This window comes from Dysidea avara, chromosome 3 (assembly GCF_963678975.1).
Source record: "Dysidea avara chromosome 3, odDysAvar1.4, whole genome shotgun sequence".
NCBI classification, from domain to species: domain Eukaryota; kingdom Metazoa; phylum Porifera; class Demospongiae; order Dictyoceratida; family Dysideidae; genus Dysidea; species Dysidea avara.
Genome location: NC_089274.1, coordinates 3,895,986 through 3,915,954, shown reverse-complemented (window position 1 = coordinate 3,915,954; position 19,969 = coordinate 3,895,986). Strand labels below are relative to the sequence as shown.

Genomic DNA, 19,969 nt, shown 5'->3' with positions numbered 1-19,969 from the left:
TGGAATCATATTAATACAAGCATGTTGACTATGTACAAACTTGCACTGATATTCTAAACAAAGCATTGTCTCTTGTTCTGGCCATGGTTTACAGTGCATTACATTGTAACAGTAATGAGGGCTCAGGTGAATGCAACAGATACATAATGCTATTGATCATGTAAAATTTCCTCTCTAGTCTTTAAGCCTACTTCTGTATCTCACCTGTTAAACCTACCAACACTGCTACTTGTACCACTACAGTGACTGATACCATGGCAACCACAGCCGGTACCATGACAACAAGTATGGATGCCTCACCAACAGGACCATCCACTGTGAGTAGAGTCACTGCATCTCCCAAGAGTTTGCCAGAAAGCAATGATAAAGGCAGGAATATTCCCCTGGGTATTGCTCTATTGATAGTCACTGTTATTATTATTGGCTGCATTGTCACCATCACTGTGTACTTTGTGTGGAAGAAGACAAATCATGGTGCACATGTGCACTATAAGGTCACTTCCTTGTAGGTCAACACTACACAATTTACGACAGTGTATGTACATAAGACTTTGTGTTGTGTATTGACAATATTTAACTGTTGTCCATTTGTGTGTAATTTTAAAAACAGTTTAGTATGTTTGTATTGTTTGCTCTGTGATCCATTTCTGACTGTTCTATTAGAAACTTTCATGCTCAACTTGAGAATGTTAATAAGGTCACCTTTAGGACCACAGAATGACCTTGGCCTGGCCACCAGAACAAGGAAAGCAAGGTCATGACCACTACATAATGTGATGCTATAATTGTGATGAAATATTGTCTGGTATGAACTTCATGGTGAAACGTCAGCATGATTAGAAATTGCCCACTACCAGCACCTGCTAAGAATCACTCATACAACACAGTGGGGGATCACTAGCCACAGGCAGAGGTGTAGGGAAGCTAGTCTGGCTTTGATGGTGGTGAGGGACACACTGCAAAATACGTGAAGCACACTCCGAAAAGAGAAAATTGTTTTTGGAAGTGAAATCACTAACGTACTAGTATCTTGTCTTGGCAAAAAGAGTGAAAATGTTCCAACCAAAGTCGGACCAGCTAGACCAGTTAATACACTCACTCATAGATAATGCAAGCATTTATTTCACCCCACTCCTCAATTAACAATACACCCATCATAAAGTAAGCTGTTACCAAGAGTTTATAATGTGTTATAATGTGTTACCTGCACCATTATAAACTCTTGCTGTTACTAACATGGTTAGATTTTCCAACTCTTGAGCAACTAAAGCACTGTAGTGTGTGCATCATGCTATTTCAAGGGTCTACATAACAGCATAGGAATAATGCATACAGGAAGGATTCTACTGGGAATACAAGTGCAAACCAAAGTTACTGTAAATGGCTAAAAACACAATCTTTGTAAACTGAACCTGACTAAAAACTGGTACATACAATTATCGCAAATATATAAAAAATGCAAGTCAATGATACTTTTCAGTCAGAATCATCGCTGTCTTGACCATCATCTTCATCGGTGTAAATTGTTGGCGTTAGTTTAATGTAGAGCTTCTTTTTCGTTCGCTGGTGATACCAGTGCATTAAACAGAACACAGTAATGAAAGCAATTATGAAAGCTACTGGGGCTGCAATTGGTACAACTATGTACAATAGTTTGTAACCGCCATTGTCTTCAGGTGATTCTGGAGTAGAAGTGTTAGATGGTGTGATAGTAGTATTTGTAATTGCTGAATGTGCTGTTGATGCCACTGATGTGGTGGTTGATGACAGTGAAGGTGTCCTTGTCTTCAGCGGTGTTAAGCTGCTACCTGTGAGGAGGAAAGCCAGATGCACAATATACACATGTGTACAGGATATACAAATATTACACAGTGGAACTTGAGCACAAGTGATATAAATTCTCTACAATAACAAACAGATAAATTTGTCAGTTGAATATTCTATTATCAAACAGTACGGTAGTACTGCTTAAGTAGGGATCCCCCCAAAATTGACGCACACCGCCTAAAATGCTGCCTTTAAAATCATCCTAGAGACATCTTATACATTGGAAATCACCTTTACGGAATAACATTAGTCCATCTAACATCAAATACAGCATAAAAATACAAGAAACACTTACAGGCGGCTGGATATAACTTTAAAAATCACCAAAATTCTTAATTTTTGTCTGCCAGCCTGCTGCCTGACCACAGTCGCAAGGCTGGAGGCCAAACAAAGCGATACACAGCCAACTACCACAATAACAAACTCACCAGTGGCATGTGCCTTTGGGGTTCCAATGAGTGTGTGCCCTTTGCACCTTGTCTTTCCTTTTATCTTCAATCAGGCTGCTTGTCATCTTCTTCATGCAACGAAACCATATCCCTATCAACACTTTCCTTGAGCAGCATATGTAGACGTTACAAATTTATTTATGCTCAGTAGATACCTGTAACTTCATGATAAGTTCAAGACCAAGCCCATCAACGATCTTGGTTGATTAATAACGATTGAACACAGAGACCACACCGCTTAACAATCTATTTACTCGATCACGATGACCACCTACCCTATTATGTAGCTGTATTCATAATACTGGCAAATATGAAATAGTGACATGCCCCTGGTAGGTGAAGGCTGACTCAAGATACTCTAATAGAACAGTCACAGCTTTATATTAACAAATTACTAAAAATAATTTTAAGGGACCCAAGCAATAAAAAGTTGTGAAACAGAGATGAATGATAATAATTATTACAGTGTAGCTCTGTGGGAAAATCCCTACTTTGGCAGTGAAGAAAATAATAGTTATAACATGCTAATGTAGGGATTTTCCCACTGAGCTGTGCTGTAATACCATCACTCATCTCTTGTTTCACTACTTTTTATCACTTGGATCCCTACTTCATTTTAAAATTAATATACTATAGTAATTATAAATGTGACCGGATCTTACGAACCAATCCAAATTGGCCAACAGGAAAAAGTAAGTGAACACGAAAATCACCTTTACGGAATAATATTAGTCCATCTAACATGAAATACAACATTAAAAACAAGAAAACACTTACCGGTGACTGGATACAGAATATTTTTAAAACCTTCAAAAACTTGAAATTTCGTCGCACTCACTCACTGACCACAGTCGCAAGCTTAGAGCGCAAACAAAGCAGTGTATGGTCACTATTTTACGCCACAACAACAAACTCACTGGTTGAAAATCCAAAATTCCCTACTCTATAGTTGAAAATTCCAAAATTCCCTACTCTATAGTTGAAAATTCCAAATTTTTCTGTGTACTTGTTTGTAAACTTTTTTTTTGTAAATATTATTATGACTGGTGAACCCATGCATACTGCATCTGAAATGGTGCCGCGCGCCCCAGCTATTCATCTGAAAAGTGAAGTATCCAGGGATGTGCCTTTTGGGGTTCCGATTAGTGTACGCCCTGTGCGCCTTATCTTTCCTTTTATCTTCAATCAGGTTAGTTGTCTTCTTCAAGCATCGAAACCATACTGAGGCATTAATTTTCTGTATCAACGCTTTTCTGTAGTCACCACAAAATTATTTCAGAAAGCACTTATGATGCTGAAAGAGCAGGGCGCTTATAATTTCAAGTGTTGCACGTGATATCTATGGTGATCACTTTGACTTTTGCCAACGCCTGGACTGCAATCAACGAAGAGATTTGTTTCTTAATAGACGGAATGATACTCGACGGCTTGTTCCTCTGAACACACTGACTCAGCCGGATGGCGAGATCGGTGAGTGATTGGATAGTACTCAAGTGGAAATTGTATTAGCTACTTCATCCTGTTAGCCGAGACTAAGCTCCAGACAACTGAAAGGGCCTGTTCTTTCGAGCAACTTCTGACCCGGGTGAATAGAATGCGGACCATCGTACTGACACAGGTCATATATCTGAGCACCACTGATGCTATAATACCATCATTCATCTCTTGTTTCATTACTTTTTATTGAATACTAGTCATAGATACAGTAACTCGCGTCATATCTGACTGGATCTGCAAAAACCCAGTATAATAGTACATTTTTCTAATTCTTTACTATTGAATATTTATAATCTACTTAGCCAAGTGTATGCTTTGGCCAAGTTTCAGCCTTGTATGCCAACAGCTTTTGGAGTTACAGCCCTACAAAGTAGCAACAAAAAGGTCAATTTGTACAGCAAGTTTGCAAAAATAAATTACAGGCACCTACAAAAACGGCTGTATCTTACAAACACAAAGCAGTACAGAGTTACAATTTGTACCAACGTGTTTGCCATGAACAATGGAGTCCATTACTGGGTAAGTTTCTCCTTCTATCATCTTTCTTCACTACATACAGAGACGAATCAGTGAAGAAAGATCAATCACGTATGATCACTTCAACGTGATGTAAACAAAGGCCCATAACTCATGTATCCTGTAGTCTACTGCAATAAAACGAAGGTTTTTGAACTCCCCTTGAGTAGGCGAATAAGATGATATCCAGGTTTTTATCATTAGACCCTTTCTTCACAAAGAACAAAGTATTTAAAAATTTTATGATTTTTTTTCAATTATGTAAATATGTTATCCACTGCAATCAATGGCTTATACTGAAAATTTAGGCTTGCACCATTATGCCAGGTTATCGCAGATCTGGTCACATAATTACGTAGAAATTCCCTATATGTCATACACAATAGACGTGAATTACCATCTGTATCTTGAGCATGAGTGGCTGTCACCATACAGCAAAATTTCATCAGAAGACACTTTCAATAAGTTGTTAAAGTGAGGATCGCATGAAATTTTAATGCCATTTTTTTACATCAATGTAGTGTATGTAATGTGTTTAGTGTTTGTAAGATTTATTTTTGAAAATAAAAATAATTTAGTGGTGAAAAAGCAAGCAGGAAAACAGGATTCCAAGCTCATTTATGGCTTCTTTTCCATTTCATTTATGGATTCTTCCCCATTTTGCGGTCCTGTTACTCATGATGTCACAAGTGTAAGCGTATGATAAATCATGGGGCTTCTTGCATAGTGTTGTCTCATGTGTAGTAAGACTTTAAAGACTGTTTTCGTACATCCTCTGCCACGTTTTGTAATGACATGGCCTTCAGAATCCTTGATGACGATTTGAGCGATACAGCAAGCATCAGTAGCTCAGATACCAGTACAATCACCGAGTCATCTGAAGTCAGTGAGCAAGCTAGCGACATGGAGGAAGAGATGGAGCACACGGTTGACCCTTATCAATTCAAACCAGTAGCCAGTGATAGCAATGAAAATTCGTACTCGGTAGATGAATAGACTAGTAAGTCAGGAGCCACTAGCTACATAGCATAAATAATCTAGATAGTTACTCTATTATGCTACAGCTAACTATTCATGTATTATACGTATTCATACAAGGTGCAGATGTGAGAATTGTGAAATTATGCCACCTGCGGTTGAGTGTGTGCGTGCTGTTGTGAAATTTATCAGACAGTAGATAAAATGACTGAGACAGGTGCACTGTGTATCACTCAACATGAAGGCTTTGAAGCCATCTGCTTGAATGTGTGGGTCCTGCAAACTGCTTGTTTTCAATATTATCAGCTGTATGGTGATTTTCTAGTAAAATCAGCCAATGAGTAAGTTAAAATAAATTGAACTTGTTACAATAATTATCTTGCAGGCAATATCAATTTATAGCATATCGACAACTGACAAGATGGTGTTGGGGAGGCTTGGCAGATCAGTGAGAGTAGTGTTGCCTGCCTGTGCTGTAACGAAGATACGAAATAAGTTTCCTTCATCAACACGTACAGGATTTAAGTATCCTACAACTGTACCTTCTTAATGTTATCTAATTACATAATATAATAACTATAATATATCATGTTTTAAATCTACTTTTGTGTTCTTGAATGGCCTTAGCTTTATCTGGCCTTTCGTATGCAGATGCAAGGGCCTCTGGAGTCTTTGGTGCATTGGAATTGTCCCATTTTTCTCCAACTGTACAGTGTTTTGCTGTTTCTGCCATCAGCTCCTCAATGTAATCTGCCAAAATGTGCTTGCATACGTCACTGAATACACATGCATCTATTCCTTACCATATGTTGGCTTTACCAAAGCTTTTCTTACAATGTACCCACCCTTCTTATACTTAGGGAATATAATGTCATAGCATTCATCACCTTCCTTGGTAACAGCTTGAGGTCTGTTAGCATTTTCATTGAAATGAAATGCAGCTAGTTTTAACCTGTATGTGAGGAAATTTAATTAGTTAAATAAAAACAATGTAAGTCATCATAATATACTTTGACAGGTTCACAAAAGGGACTCTGTTACTGGACAACTATATGTTTTCATGTCCTGTGTATCTCACAGTGTATCCTACATATCTTAAAATCAGATACCACAACCGCATAGTTCTAGGTATAACAGAATCCCTTTGATGAAACATTTTATGCCTACCTGCATTGCATTCCTAGATATGAAAATGCTACAGACTTGGGTGCAAAATGTATGACATTATGGAAGGATTCCACAGGTGATTTTTGATATTTCGGGGACAGCTTGACCATGTCATTACAAAGATGGGTATTTGTCAATAGTGCACCCAATTTCTTGCTTGCTTTGGTATCTACAACAATATTAAACAGCATGCATATAGCTAAGCAATTAAGAAAATGCTTTAAACTCATGTCTCTTAAACCACTTCTTTCTATCACGCTGCCATGATCACATTTATGAAAATGTCTGGTTCCATGGTTTCTATGGTTTCTATGCACATTATTATCTAATGATAACTACTTTGTCCTAATGACATCTTCATTGCTTTCTGCTGCTGAGGAGACACACCAGTACAGGTGGTTAATGATGCTCTCCAACTAGCTCACAGCTCTTCTGCTTAGCTAGTTTCTCCAACTTCCTGCATGTTTGTTCAGACAATCCTGTACATCAGTGAATTACCTTTGGCTACATGCCACACATCATAACGGTGTTTTACAGATGGACATGTTTCACAGAGCCATTTGTTTATTTGCTTATGACAATCTGTAATCAGTGTATCCACCTGAAAACCATTATCTCCTAAATATTTTATGCACTGCAAACGGCCTTCTTTTTCCATGTGATGGCTCCCTTTAACTTCATTGCTCTAGTATAGTATCATAATATTTTGCACATGTAATATACCTAAACTAATTTAATGTCTATCACCTTATTCTTCATTAACTCAACCATTGAATATGATCCAAATTTGGCACTGTGTCCAGGACTGTCAGCCCTTCTATCACCTCCAATAATCAGTTGGTTATTGTTTTCTTTCAATTCCCTCAGTAGCCTTTGCAGATGTTTCTCCCAAATAAAGTCTATACTGGGCTGTAAGTAGGTTCTTTGATGACGAAAAAAGGTTGATGTAGTGATAGTCGGACAATTGAATATTGAAAATAATCTCAGTGCCTTTGCAGGTTGTGCACCAGTGTAAAGAATGGCAGCAGAAGTCAAGATGGTGTTCTACCAAAATGTGGTTGACTCCTCCACACAAATACATGATTGCATTCATGACAGATTTGTCGAATGCAGAGTAGTGACCCACAATTAAACTAGTGGAAGAACTCTCACAAGCAGTACAGAGTGAAAAAAGCAGCAATAGAGCTGAATCAAACGCCAAGTAGCATAGGTACTTGGCATGTGAACCAGACTGATCAGAGCAATCTTAAGATCTAGAGTGTATTGGTTTTAAATTATATTACTAAATTTGTCGATTGTGGAGTACTTACGACATCACAGATGGAGCATATGTATCAATTCCCTCTTCAGTAGTGGTAGTATCTGTCTCGTAGAAATCAGCAGCATCCTTAATAGGAGTGAAGGTTAATGGTAGGGGTGAGATGACATAGGTATTGGACTCAACAAGTCGCATTGTACTCCAGTCGTGGACTTCAGGTTTAGCTTGAGTTTCTGGTTGCATACATAGAATGCAGTACATCAATTTAAAATAGCCATGGGCTATAGCTATCGGTACCTCATATAGCACTTACATATAGATATCATTTCAGGCATAACCTGTTTGATGAGTTAGTATCTGCTGTGAATCGCTAAGTCCTGATTGGGTATCTGATTCACCTGTCTGTGGATCACTTATTGATTCTAACTGGATGCTTCAAGATGCAGCTGCAAGTAGTGCCTCCTCGACAATCTGTATGCTTAATAGTATATCATAAGGCATCGTTATTGCAATATGCATGGACTACATAGCTATGGCTACATGTATAGCTATAATCTATAGCTGGCTAAGTGAACTTGCACTGTGCATGACTACACTTACTCGAGATCTCTCTTTTTTCAAAGGCTTGCCTTTTCTTTGTGGCTCATTCCATTCATGGTGTGATGAAACAGCTTGTTTTAGTGACGAGGAACAACCTTCTAATGACTGGGATGGAGCAGAGGAGGGAGTCGCCGGCCTTTTAAAAATCGTTGAAATGGCTCCTTCTACTTTTCTTTATTCCAAAACCTGCTGCTAATTCAGTATCTTTTTCGAAGCAGTCTTTTGTGAAATGCTTGCTGCATAAACAAGAGTTTTCAGATGGACCTATCCAGTCAGCTCTAGTACTTTGCAATTTTTCTCGTCCAAATTGCTCACAAAGTTGGATCCTTAGGGAATTGAAAGCAGCTAATATTTCGCCAGGTACGTTAGAAGTCATAAGCCACGCATCACTTTGACATTATCTTCACAGATGCTAATATACAACTAACTTACACAGTATTCCAATGATCATATCTTTATACACTTACACTTGTGACGTCATGAATAGCAGGACTGCAAAATGGAAGAAGCCATAAACGGGCTTGGAATCTTGTTTTTTTGCTTGCTTTTTCACCAGTAAATTAATTTTTATTTCAAAAACATATCTTACAAACATTAAACACACCAGATACACTACACATTGATGTAAAAAAATAACATCAAAAATTTCATGCAATCCTCCCTTTAAAGAATTTTAGCCCGAGCATAGCGACAATTGGGCTAATTACTGTTCTACTTGAGAGTGTAATACCTGTACATGTTTTGATACTTAAAGGTGACCAATTGACCCGTGGTATCTTGTGCAACCGAGCAACACTTTGAACAGTTGCATAATTTTATAAGCCTACCAGTAAGAAAACTGCTTTCATTTCTGGTATTTGCACCCTCAGTGGTGTGTAAATAGCTTATTCTTTACCAAGAGTTCATAAAATTATAAAGTAGTAACGGGAAGAAACTTTCATTCAATAAATTCTGTAGCAACTGATGAAAGTGTTTTGTTTGATCTGAAGACACTTTTCAGCTTGATTTGACCTAACCAATACTGCCATATCATTGTAAGGAGAAATCGAGACAGGCTTTTGGACGATATTTTATCGTGGTCAATGATCAAGCTTCCTTGTCCCTACTATACACTACTAGCATATTGTATGATAAAGCTGAAAAGTCGTCTGTCTCCATTCCTTTTGGGTCAGTCAGCCTACTTCCATGCATTGAAGCAGTTTTTGTGTTTCACAAAGTACTCATCGTCTGCAAGGGCTTCACCAAAGTTGAAGTTTCTAACCACTGTTGTTTACCATTTGTGGTGCATTGAATCAAATGGTGTAGAGCAAAAGGTTTTTTGTAGACCGCATGGTAAACACGCAAGTCGTTCAACATACACATGCTGTTATTATACTAACCATAAAAAGTGTGTCTGATGTATTGTGATTAGATTGCATCACATACCAACCAAAAAAATCATGAAATAAATTTTGGTAGCTCAAAAAACCATACAAAATTGTAGCATGAAATTTTATACGAAATTATCATACTAAACTACACAACACCGACACAGATGAAGACATTACACCACTTAGAATCACCTAGTAAAAGAACTGGAGAGGAATGCAGTGATGCAGCTGAGATGAAATCTTCCAAATACTTACAAACTGTGCTGTCAGTCACAATAAACTCCTGCAAAGTACAAATAGTGAGTGTTGCATGAGACAGGTCATGTAATAACCCTACGACATGTGCCATTATACAATGAAGCATGGTACCAGGTGTTAAGCTCTGTATTTATGCCCCTATAAGGCTAGCAATTCATACAATGCATTCTATAATACAACCATACATACAATTGTATCATCATCATCCGTTGACTGCTGCTTGGGTTGGCAACTTACAATGACAGTTCTGTAATGAGAAGGCTTTACAATTTCATTTTTAACCTTTATGTAATACATGACACATTGACAATGCATACTACCACTGTGATATATAATATAATGAAAGTTGGCAAACATAATGCCTATAAAAACACACCTCAATTGTTTGGCATTAAATTGCAACACTAAGCTGTGGGCCATCGGATCTAACCAACTCTTCAACATGACGCCTTCAGAGTTATAAACGCTGTTACTAGTATCATTGGTACACACCTAAAAGCCACATAGAAGTTAGAACCCATTGCCATTCACGCATACATACAAATTTTACTTACCAAAGATGTGGTATTATTATTAATGCACACTGACTCGTAAACACAAGCTGGGAACTGGTAAACTGATTTGCCATGGATTACTCTGCACAGTAGTGAAACAAAATATAATGTACAACTCTACAAACTGAACCAGGCTACGTACACACCCGCGTGCACACCCCCACCATAGATCCTATGCCCCCACACGCAAGTCTACTCAACTGTATTGGTGAACTGAATGTGCTGAACGGTAACTTGGCGCCATTACTGGAAACACAGGTACAGTTAGCACAGTATATAGGCAATAATTCAGGTAGCACACTAACACTCGGTCTATTACTAAAACTCGTCACTAGCAAATAACTCAGAATAAACTTCACTTCCATCTTTCTCGGATACTTAAGGTAGCGAAAGACAAAATCCGTAATCCATGGGGCGACGCGCGCCCCAACGCTCTGTGCTGCTGAAATGCCGGTGCTATCTTTTCAGTTTGATTATGATTATGATTAGATACGGGTAAAGGCAAAGCCTGTATATCCGATCAATGCATTAAAACATTATACAAAATTAAATCTAAAATCTAATAAACATATATCTAACAACGATTTAAATGTGTTGATGACATTTGCTGCCTCGAGTCACCCCCACTTTGGAGTACTGTTCTCCACCCATAAACTGTTTTAGTAGTCTTGCATGGCTGCACAGACCCGGCACATAATTATTATTTTCTTTTTGCAGTTCAAAGCATAACTGATGTGATCAGTGATCCTAATTATTATATATTCCCTACCTATAGTATGTTCACGTTGAGCTGAATCCTCAAAAACATTTAATAACTCATGGATGCAATTACACACAATCTTGAAATTTGGCTCATTTGTAGTACTGCCTAAAAATATTTCAAAATCTTTTTGTTCAAATGTTTGACATAATGTTTACAGCCAATCAAAATTTTTCACAATACATTTCATATGTGGAAGCCATATAAGTACAGTGTCCATTACAGCCCTTTCCCGAACTTGTAATGGAGCCAAACCGTACTTGTCTGTTGTTGACATCTTTGCTGTTACCAATAATCATCTGGTTGGCTGAAATGTTAACTCTGAGAAAAAATCCACTTTTAATTTTTAGCTGTTTTTCAGGATTCAGCTCAACGTGAAGGGATTCATAGCCATTTCTTGGCTGCCGTCTTTGAGTCACACCATTTTTACACCCTGACTTCTTTTACAGTGAGAGGGAGGTATACTGCAGGTCACGCAGGTCATACTGCAGGTTTTTATTGTATCTATGCTAAAATACTGAACACACGTGATTTCTCAGCTCCCGGTTCCCGAGCCATCTTCCGTTCCCTATCCCCTTCCGGTTTTACCCCGTGACCAGTAGGTTGACAACGTGTTTTTTGCCGCTCGGTTTTTACGAGAGTTTTGTCTATTTGTAGAAACTTTTTTTTGTCTCTGCTCGAAGTAGAAATATGAGGGTCTTGCTCGTGTCTCTTTTTCTTGTATTGGCGTTGTCATGCCAAGCCGCCTTCGTGTGTGAGCCCAACCCGGACGATTTGGATTCGTGTGGCTGTATACTAAATACCCCAGAGCCATTTCTCGTTGACCTAACATTGAACGACACACTGTAAGTTGTAATGTGTGATGTGTAGGAAAACATTTAGCCTTTACCAGTAATTATTTTTTTACCACAGAGTTGCGGAAGATGAAAATGGTGTTGAGTACTACTATGGCAGCTGCGATGGTACAGGCTTTGAAGACTGCGACATGGACGCAGCGGTATGGAAAGACGACGCACACATGTACATTGATACCTTGAGTGTATACTGGGAATAAATTTAGACATTTGTTAGCCATCGACTCCTTTGTTATGTTTTATCACAGATGGGTGCATGCTTTAATGAGTGTTGTGTTTACTACGTTTACAGATTTGTGTAGTGGACACAACTGGTAATGTTACACTCAGTATTGGCAACTTGGACAATGTTACGTACAATGTGGAGGAGATTGAACCACTGAGTATGTCAGTAGTGTATGTAGATGACCAAGGGTGAGTCCATTAACCTGTATAAAACATTTTTGTTGTGTATTGATCATGTAACAACACACTTTGTAGTGCAATGTCTACTGTGTTCTTACCTTTGATACTGAGGTCACTGTTTATGATGTAACAAAGTGCATAATATTATTTTGAAGTCATAACAGTGGTTTCCCACATTAGATTTCTGGGGATCACATTTTAGTATAAAATTATTTGTTACTAAATGTACTTTTGGTGTTTATCTGGGTTTCTTATGAACAAGATGAATTATAGTTGCTTCATTGTCTGACATTGTAACAAAATTATTGCTACGAATGGATTTACTCATCTTGTGGTGACTACATGCATGCCATTGCTCTTCAGCTGCCTATTGTGTTCACTGCAAATCTATGAAGTGACTGGTATCATCATTACAATCCACTTGGGTATGATGCCTGGGATGTGTAGTGTTAATTATAATAATGACCAACCCATTGCCCTGTGCTAGTGTTTGGCAATGATAGTGTCTTCAGCACTGGAAAGACCAAGAAAACATGTTATACCATGCTGAGTGTATTTTGGGCCACTCCAACTTGATTTCCTGTTTCCCCTCCACTGCCAGCATGGTTTATAGCCAAGCCAGAATAGTCCATTATTCTATAAACCGACGTATTCAAAGTATCAGGTGATTGTTTTAGTCTGATTCTTATCAGACACGATGAGCTTTATCCGAAATTATGTCACAGACATAAAAATGGCCGCTGTAGTGTGGGGACATTCGTAAAATTTGTATGGGCGACTATGGGAAGAAAATTTTTGAACGGCAATATCTCAGCCAAGAAGGAAGATATCAAACTCTAACTAGCAGGTATGACTATAAGACATTACAATAAGTGCGTAAAAGCGATTTTCGGTTGATTTTCAAAACAATGCTAGATTCCTATTCTTTCAGCTAATTTATAACCATACCTACTGGTTAGAGCTCGATATCTTCCGTCTTAGCTGAGATATCTCCTTTCAAAAATTTTCTTCCCATAGTCGCCCATACAAATTTTACGAACGTCCCCACACTACAGCAGCCATTTTATGTTTGTGACGTAGTTTCGGATAAGGCTCATTGCTGGAACGCATGGCACAGGCAAGTGTGTTTGGCCATGACCATAAACAGGAAATCAACTTGCAGTGACCTTGTATGTGTTTGTTTTTATTGGATTTACACTGTATTTGAATTACTGTATAGACTCAGAGCAGTTGTAGTGGTGACATGTAATGATACAGTTGATAATACAACCTTTGTGTATGACAATCAAGATGGGAATATCTATGTGAGTTTAGAGACTTTTCTACTGTAAAATTATTACATGTTTATATATTTGTAATGATTGTTTATAGACCTTCCGTCTTTATGATGCAAATTATTGTGTCCCTCCTTCGGCTACATCTGCCATGCCAACCAGTACCGAGACACCAAAGCCAACCAGTACTGAGACACCAAAGACATCCGCAATCAAGACCAGTCATGCCATGACACATACTGTCACACCTGGTATTCATTCCACTGGTACTCCAACACCAACCACTACCAAGAAGCCAGCAGAGAACAAGGATGACAAAGACAGGAAAGTTGTCCTGGGTATCGTCCTATCAATAGTCGGTGCTATTGTTGTTGGATGCATTGTGGGTGTTGTTGTCTACCTTGTATGGAAGAAAAAGAAAACAGTCAGCTATGAGCAAATCCCCTCCATGTAGAACGATAACTATTAAGTGTAATCAAGTTGATTGTATAGTTTTAGAAACAGATTCGCGTAAGATAGTGCATAGTTTGTACAAATTTGTTGTTTGATCATTGTTATGCATATCGATGAAATCTTCAACTGTTCTCATTCCATCGAAATTTACATGTTGGTTCCTTTCTGGACACTGTTTTGCCTTTGAAAATTCTTGTAGCTGGCCACAAAACTGGTCAACTTCAGTGTGTGGTAAAGAATTGTTTTGACAAGGGCTGTGAAATGTGTGAACAAGTTGATTAGATTAAAAGATAAATGCCTACCTAATAAGTCCCTTCAGATAACCAATGTTAACACTGTGTTGTAGGGCTGACTGGAATCCATCCCTAAATCCTTCCTGAACATGTGAATCACGTGATAGAGAAACACCCTCACGATAACCGGACTGAATACAAGCGCATACGTTTATTAAAAACTTGTACCCAGTTTTTAAATAACGCTACCTGTTGGTGAACTGTCTGAATCTTTTCCCATTCATTGTCGGATAATAAACGCTCGGATTCACCGCTATCGCCACTATTCGTGGTTGACAAATCTTCTAAGCATCCTGCCATTTTAAAAACCTAAGGTCACATGATCCTAATTTTCATTGTCATGTCAAAATGGCGATGGAAGAGTATCCATGTTAATCCGCCTGTTATGTGGCGTTTTGTGCCCGTCCAACTTAAGAACTGTGAATTCATGCCATCCTGTTAAGATCTTTTGCAATACCAGTGCCCAAAACTGCGGCTGAACAACATGATGAGCGAACCATCTGACAATGCCGGCTCAAAGCAAAGTGATAATCGCGCCTTGGCCAGCATCCGCTCGCTGTACAAAACACCAACGCCTGAAGTGGAGGCAATCAGTAACGACTCACGTGAAAGACAGTCACCGGTAGCTGACGACACGAGGTTGTTACCGTATCTTGGAATGAAGACAGACCCGATAAGTGATGATGAAGAAGAAACGGGTGAAATAAAGGATACTTCGCCACCTGTGCAGAACTCGCCCCGATCTCAGCCAACTGCGGCAGTATCGACGTCACGAACTAGTACTAGCAAAAAGAAGAAACGAAAGGATAAACATGAATCAAGGAGCCCAAAGAAGCGAAAAAGTAGGAAAAGAGACAGGAGTGAAAGCCACGAGAGAGGTAGGAAACATTCTTCATCTCCCAAGAGGAAGAAAAAACACCACAAAAAGGATTCCAGTCCAAAGAGAACAGATTCTAGTCCCAAAAGGAGGGAATCTAGTCCCAAGAAAAGAGACACAAGTCCCAAGAAAGAATCCAGTTCAAAGCACAAAGATGTAAGTCCTAAGCGGGACATTAGTCCAAAGGAGTCCGGTTCAAAACACCACAAAAGAACCACAAGTCCCAAGCTACGTAAGGAAACAAGCCCAAAGCGTAAGGACTCAAAGTCATCTAAATCAAAGGTGGTACCAAAACGTTATCGCAGTCCTAGTCCAGACGGGAAGACAAAGCCGAAGCGCTATCGATCAGCTAGCCCAAGTGATGATAGCTCAACAGAACGTCATTCAAAAAAGAAACATTCTCGTCACAAGCACAATAAATATGATGAGATTTCATCAGACTCAAGTTTCTTTTCACCACGAACTCCAGAACCTCCAGTTGTACACCGAAGAAAATCTCGATCACCAGCTTATTATGGACACACAGCAGAATACAGGGAAAGTAGAAATTACCGAACATATCAATCCAGAGAAAGATCACCAGACTCTGATTATGGTTACTCAAGGAGAAGGTTTCGATCACCAAGTCCCGAGTTTAGAAGGCGATTTTCACGACGTTCACCACCACCAAGCCCCCCTAGGAGTAATTTCAACCGCCGTAAAGGCAGGTACTCACCTGCTCATCATGGCAGAGATCGATCACCTAGTCCTAGAAGAAGATCACCCAGTCCTAGAAGAAGATCACCCAGTCCTAGAAGAAGATCACCCAGTCCTAGAAGAAGATCACCCAGTCCTAGAAGAAGATCACCCAGCCCTAGAAGATCACCCAGTCCTAGAAGAAACAATAGATCAACTAGCAAATTTGAGGAAGGCAGGTTCAAAGATAAAAGACCATCAAGAGTTAGTGAGCAGAGGGAATCAATGGACACTCAAGAAGAGCAGAAATATGGCGAGGTAAAACACGAAGAGAGAGTACCACCACCTCCGCCGCCAGTAGTTGAAATACCTCCCCCTCCTTTACCATCTGACATTCCTCCTCCACCCCCCACCGAGATGGTTGTTCAGCCACCCTTGCCACCAGCTGTGTCATCTACTGCTCCTCCACCACTGCCAGGAAGTAGAACAACTATGCCAATTCCGAGTGCTATTATTCCTCCTATTCCCACCAATATATTACCATTACCTGGTGGAATTGTGCCGCCACCACCATCATTTATGGTCCCGCCGCCGTCATTGCCAGCTGTAAACCCTGTACCATCATCAACGCCTCAAATGGTGTCACCTGCTCCTACTGTCCCCGCATCGTTTGTGCCATCAATTGTAATGCCGTTGAGTCTGGATACCAAGGCTCCTTCTAAAGTAGCTGTCGTGACTACACCAAGTGAAAGTACTCCTAAACCTGCTACACCTGCTACACCAGTTCCAGTGACACCAAGTACTCCACAGCCAGCTAACACACCAGTTGCTACACTGCCACCTAAAGTAGTTGCACCACCAAAGGTTGTTGCTCCCCCACAGCCTTCCCATAACCTGCTAACTGTCCAGAACTCTATAGCAAGATGTGTGGATGCTTTTGAGATAATCTCTCAGGTGGGAGAAGGAGCTTTTGGCCAAGTAAGAATGGATTTTCTTTGTACTTGTGTTTATATGTACACTTTCCAGGTGTACAAAGCTCGTGAAATTGACACAGGTGAAATGGTAGCATTGAAGAAAGTACGCACAGACAATGAACGTGAGAGAGAAGGATTTCCTATCACAGCCATCAGAGAAATTAAGATTCTTCGTCAGTTGTCTCATCCCAATATTATCAACTTGAAAGAGATCGTAACGGACAAACAAAATGCACTGGATTTCCGTGGGGACAAGGGTATGCAGTGTATTTCATAGTATCTGTTGCATATTAATTTTATTTATGTCTGTATTTCAGGTGCCTTCTTTTTAGTATTTGAGTATTGTGATCACGATTTGATGGGCTTGTTAGACTCAGGCATGGTGACATTAACACTTGAGCACATCCAATCTCTTTGCAGACAGCTAGTAGAGGCTCTAGAATACTGTCACTCCAAGAAATTTCTTCATAGAGATTTAAAATGCTCCAACATTATGTTGAACAATATGTAAGTGTGTTGTGTGAAAATATTTTTAGTCAGTGCTATTATCATTAGGGGAAAACTCAAGTTGGGGGATTTTGGGCTTGCAAGGCGTTACCATGCTGATGATCCCACTCGTCTCTACACTAATCATGTGATAACGTTGTGGTACCGCCCACCAGAATTGCTACTTGGTCAAGAACATTATGGGCCTGCTATAGATATGTGGTCTTGTGGGTGAGTAGATTTGAATTGTAAATAAATTTGTTTTGTATGTATATATTGCTGCAAGTTTGCTTGTATTTATAAATATTTTACAACCAGCTACAGGTAGAGATATGTGTGTTTTTATTGTATGCTGTGTGTAATTCTTGTGTTTTTGGGTGCTTTGTTTTGAAAAGGTGCATTCTTGGAGAAATGTTTACAAAGAAGCCAATATTCCAAGCCCACAATGAGATTCTCCAGTTAGATGTTATCAGTCGAGTATGTGGTGCACCAACACCAGCAGAATGGCCAGACGTGATTGCCCTTCCTCTCTTTAAAACAATGAAACTGAAGAAAAACTACCGGAGGCGATTAATAGAAGAATTTTCCAGGTATGAAACTTGTCTGCAAACACTTGGCATTTATTATTGTTATTTTATAATTTTGGTAACTTATTTAATTGTTGCCATGTTCCACTGTAGGGTCATCCCAGAGCCAGCACTAGAGTTGATGGACAAAATGTTAGCCTTAGATCCCACTAAGAGGATTAGTGCTGAGGAATCCTTGAAGCACCCTTTTCTAGACATTAATCCTGACGATATTTCTCCACCAGAGTAAGTGTTGGTCTTACCAGCCAGAGTGTGTCCCTTGTATGTGAGTGGGGAGAAATAGCACTCTGGTTAACACTGCAATTGGTGAATTGTGTTAGTAGTTGAGCTAAGCTGGTTACCTCATGAAAGGTAAGTGGTAAACTACTATAGGAGATTTGCAATATAAACTGGTACATGCTTTGAAGGCTTTAGTAGGTGAAGATGTGTAAAATCCACATGCCAAGATACTGGCAATCCATCATTTGTAATGTTACTGGAATGCTTTATTCATTCTACTCACATACAGTCCTTGGCTGGCAAGACTTGACTAAATGTAGCACAGAAGGGATAGTATCTTTGTAATGTTTTTCTGTTGGTGTCCAGAAAGCTGTATGTATAGTGTGACTGTATGTGTGTGATGTGAGTGAGTGCTTTGCCTCTAAAGCACTTGCTACATTTTCTTGCAGTCTGCCAAGGGATCAAGACTGCCACGAGATGTGGTGTAAACAGAAGCGGAAGAAGGAACGTGAAGCTCAGAAGCAACGCAACGAAGTAGCTGGCAACAACAACAACAGCGTCAACCCAATTAGTGAGAACCGCTTACAGGAAGAACCAAAGGGAACACCACCATTGTTTCCACAGCAACAAATTCCGAAAGACGTTCCCCCAGGAAGGCCTACCCTTGGTTCTTTGTCAGTTCCTCTTCCTACTGCTCCTGCCCTGAATACCAGCATCCTAGAGTCGCTACCTGGCAATGCTCCAAGTACGACTAACAGACAATCAAATTTGTCATCAATAAGCTTGCTAATGAAGAACTCTCATTTAGATGAGTTGACACAGATTACAGCTCAGATTCAACAACTTCAATCAAATGATAAAACTAACAAGGATATTCAGCAGGCGATATACAAGGCCAAACAGAAGCAGTTAGCCATTCTATCTCAACTAACCGTAGCCCAGCAGACGAAAATAGCTCAGACACTATCAATGGCCATCACCAGCCAATCTGAACAAAAAGGTGTTAAAAACACACTACAGCAATTTCTTAATCTAGTAAAGCCAGATGCAGCATCTTCATCTACCAAACCACCAAGTTTGTTAGAGAAACAAGAAACTAAATCTAGCCCCATTATGGGAAGACATGCATACGACTATGACAACCAAGTGCCACCCCCAGTGTTGCCGAACATGCAAACTTTTGATTATGGCAACCAGAGCAATAAAGAGTTTGAACGTGTCGCTGTCGAGCAGTTGGACTGGGAGAAACATCATGGAGCACATCCACCACAACAGCAACCTTTAGACTATCCGAGAAGACAACACAATGATAGGTACGATGGATGGCATCCTTAACTTATTACATACACAAACACATGCACAGTAACATGCATGGTAACGAAACGCATTTCGCTTGACAAGCTGCTCTCTCACTCTGGTAAGACTTCAACACTTTGAATGTAAATAAATTATATTGTGTAATTATGATTGTTAAAAAATAATTAGTCAATAAGTATGGAAATTTTTTTTTGTGAGGCAGGGTGCTGTGCTTTGACCGATGCTTAGGCTTTCTTTTTTTTTTGTTAAGCAGACGGTATGAAGAGTTAGCCATCAAGGTTGTATACATGTGAAATAAGTTGCACGATACACTAACAGCTT

General features: G+C 39.4%; 3 protein-coding genes and 1 long non-coding RNA gene across 8 annotated transcripts; 2 read left to right on the top strand and 2 right to left on the bottom strand.

Annotated features, from left to right (window-relative positions):
* Nucleotides 1-1,303: 1,303 nt before the first annotated feature.
* On the bottom strand, nt 1,304-10,874 carry LOC136248959 (uncharacterized). Of its 5 annotated transcripts, none has more exons than XM_066040834.1 (6): nt 10,676-10,874; nt 10,475-10,556; nt 10,297-10,412; nt 10,110-10,167; nt 9,855-9,945; nt 1,304-1,808 (listed from the first exon to the last, which is right to left on the bottom strand). In XM_066040834.1, exons 1-6 carry the CDS (start codon nt 10,837-10,839, stop codon nt 1,477-1,479), a joined length of 843 nt encoding a protein of 280 aa, XP_065896906.1. In that variant the 5' UTR covers nt 10,840-10,874; the 3' UTR covers nt 1,304-1,476. The 5 variants fall into 5 exon arrangements, with proteins under 5 accessions (XP_065896906.1, XP_065896905.1, XP_065896903.1 ...); XM_066040833.1 differs by lacking the exons at nt 9,855-9,945; nt 10,110-10,167; nt 10,297-10,412; nt 10,475-10,556; nt 10,676-10,874 and adding exons at nt 5,871-6,017; nt 6,071-6,219; nt 6,435-7,119; nt 7,182-7,687; nt 7,745-9,810; XM_066040831.1 differs by lacking the exons at nt 9,855-9,945; nt 10,110-10,167; nt 10,297-10,412; nt 10,475-10,556; nt 10,676-10,874 and adding exons at nt 5,871-6,017; nt 6,071-6,219; nt 6,435-7,687; nt 7,745-7,925; nt 8,006-9,810.
* Nucleotides 10,875-11,814: 940 nt separating this feature from the next.
* Nucleotides 11,815-14,351, top strand: LOC136248955 (uncharacterized). Its single transcript, XM_066040828.1, has 5 exons — nt 11,815-12,079; nt 12,147-12,231; nt 12,381-12,502; nt 13,713-13,797; nt 13,865-14,351. The coding sequence occupies exons 1-5, from the start codon at nt 11,925-11,927 to the stop codon at nt 14,219-14,221; spliced, it is 804 nt and encodes a 267-aa protein (XP_065896900.1). The 5' UTR covers nt 11,815-11,924; the 3' UTR covers nt 14,222-14,351.
* LOC136248958 (uncharacterized) lies at nt 13,866-14,864 on the bottom strand. The gene is made up of 3 exons (XR_010697953.1): nt 14,703-14,864; nt 14,523-14,644; nt 13,866-14,474 (listed from the first exon to the last, which is right to left on the bottom strand). It is a non-coding gene; the product is annotated as an uncharacterized lncRNA (long non-coding RNA).
* Nucleotides 14,826-19,812, top strand: LOC136248953 (cyclin-dependent kinase 12-like). The gene is made up of 7 exons (XM_066040826.1): nt 14,826-17,043; nt 17,092-17,296; nt 17,357-17,546; nt 17,595-17,756; nt 17,921-18,115; nt 18,206-18,337; nt 18,781-19,812. Exons 1-7 carry the CDS (start codon nt 14,998-15,000, stop codon nt 19,664-19,666), a joined length of 3,816 nt encoding a protein of 1,271 aa, XP_065896898.1. The 5' UTR covers nt 14,826-14,997; the 3' UTR covers nt 19,667-19,812.
* Nucleotides 19,813-19,969: the final 157 nt, after the last annotated feature.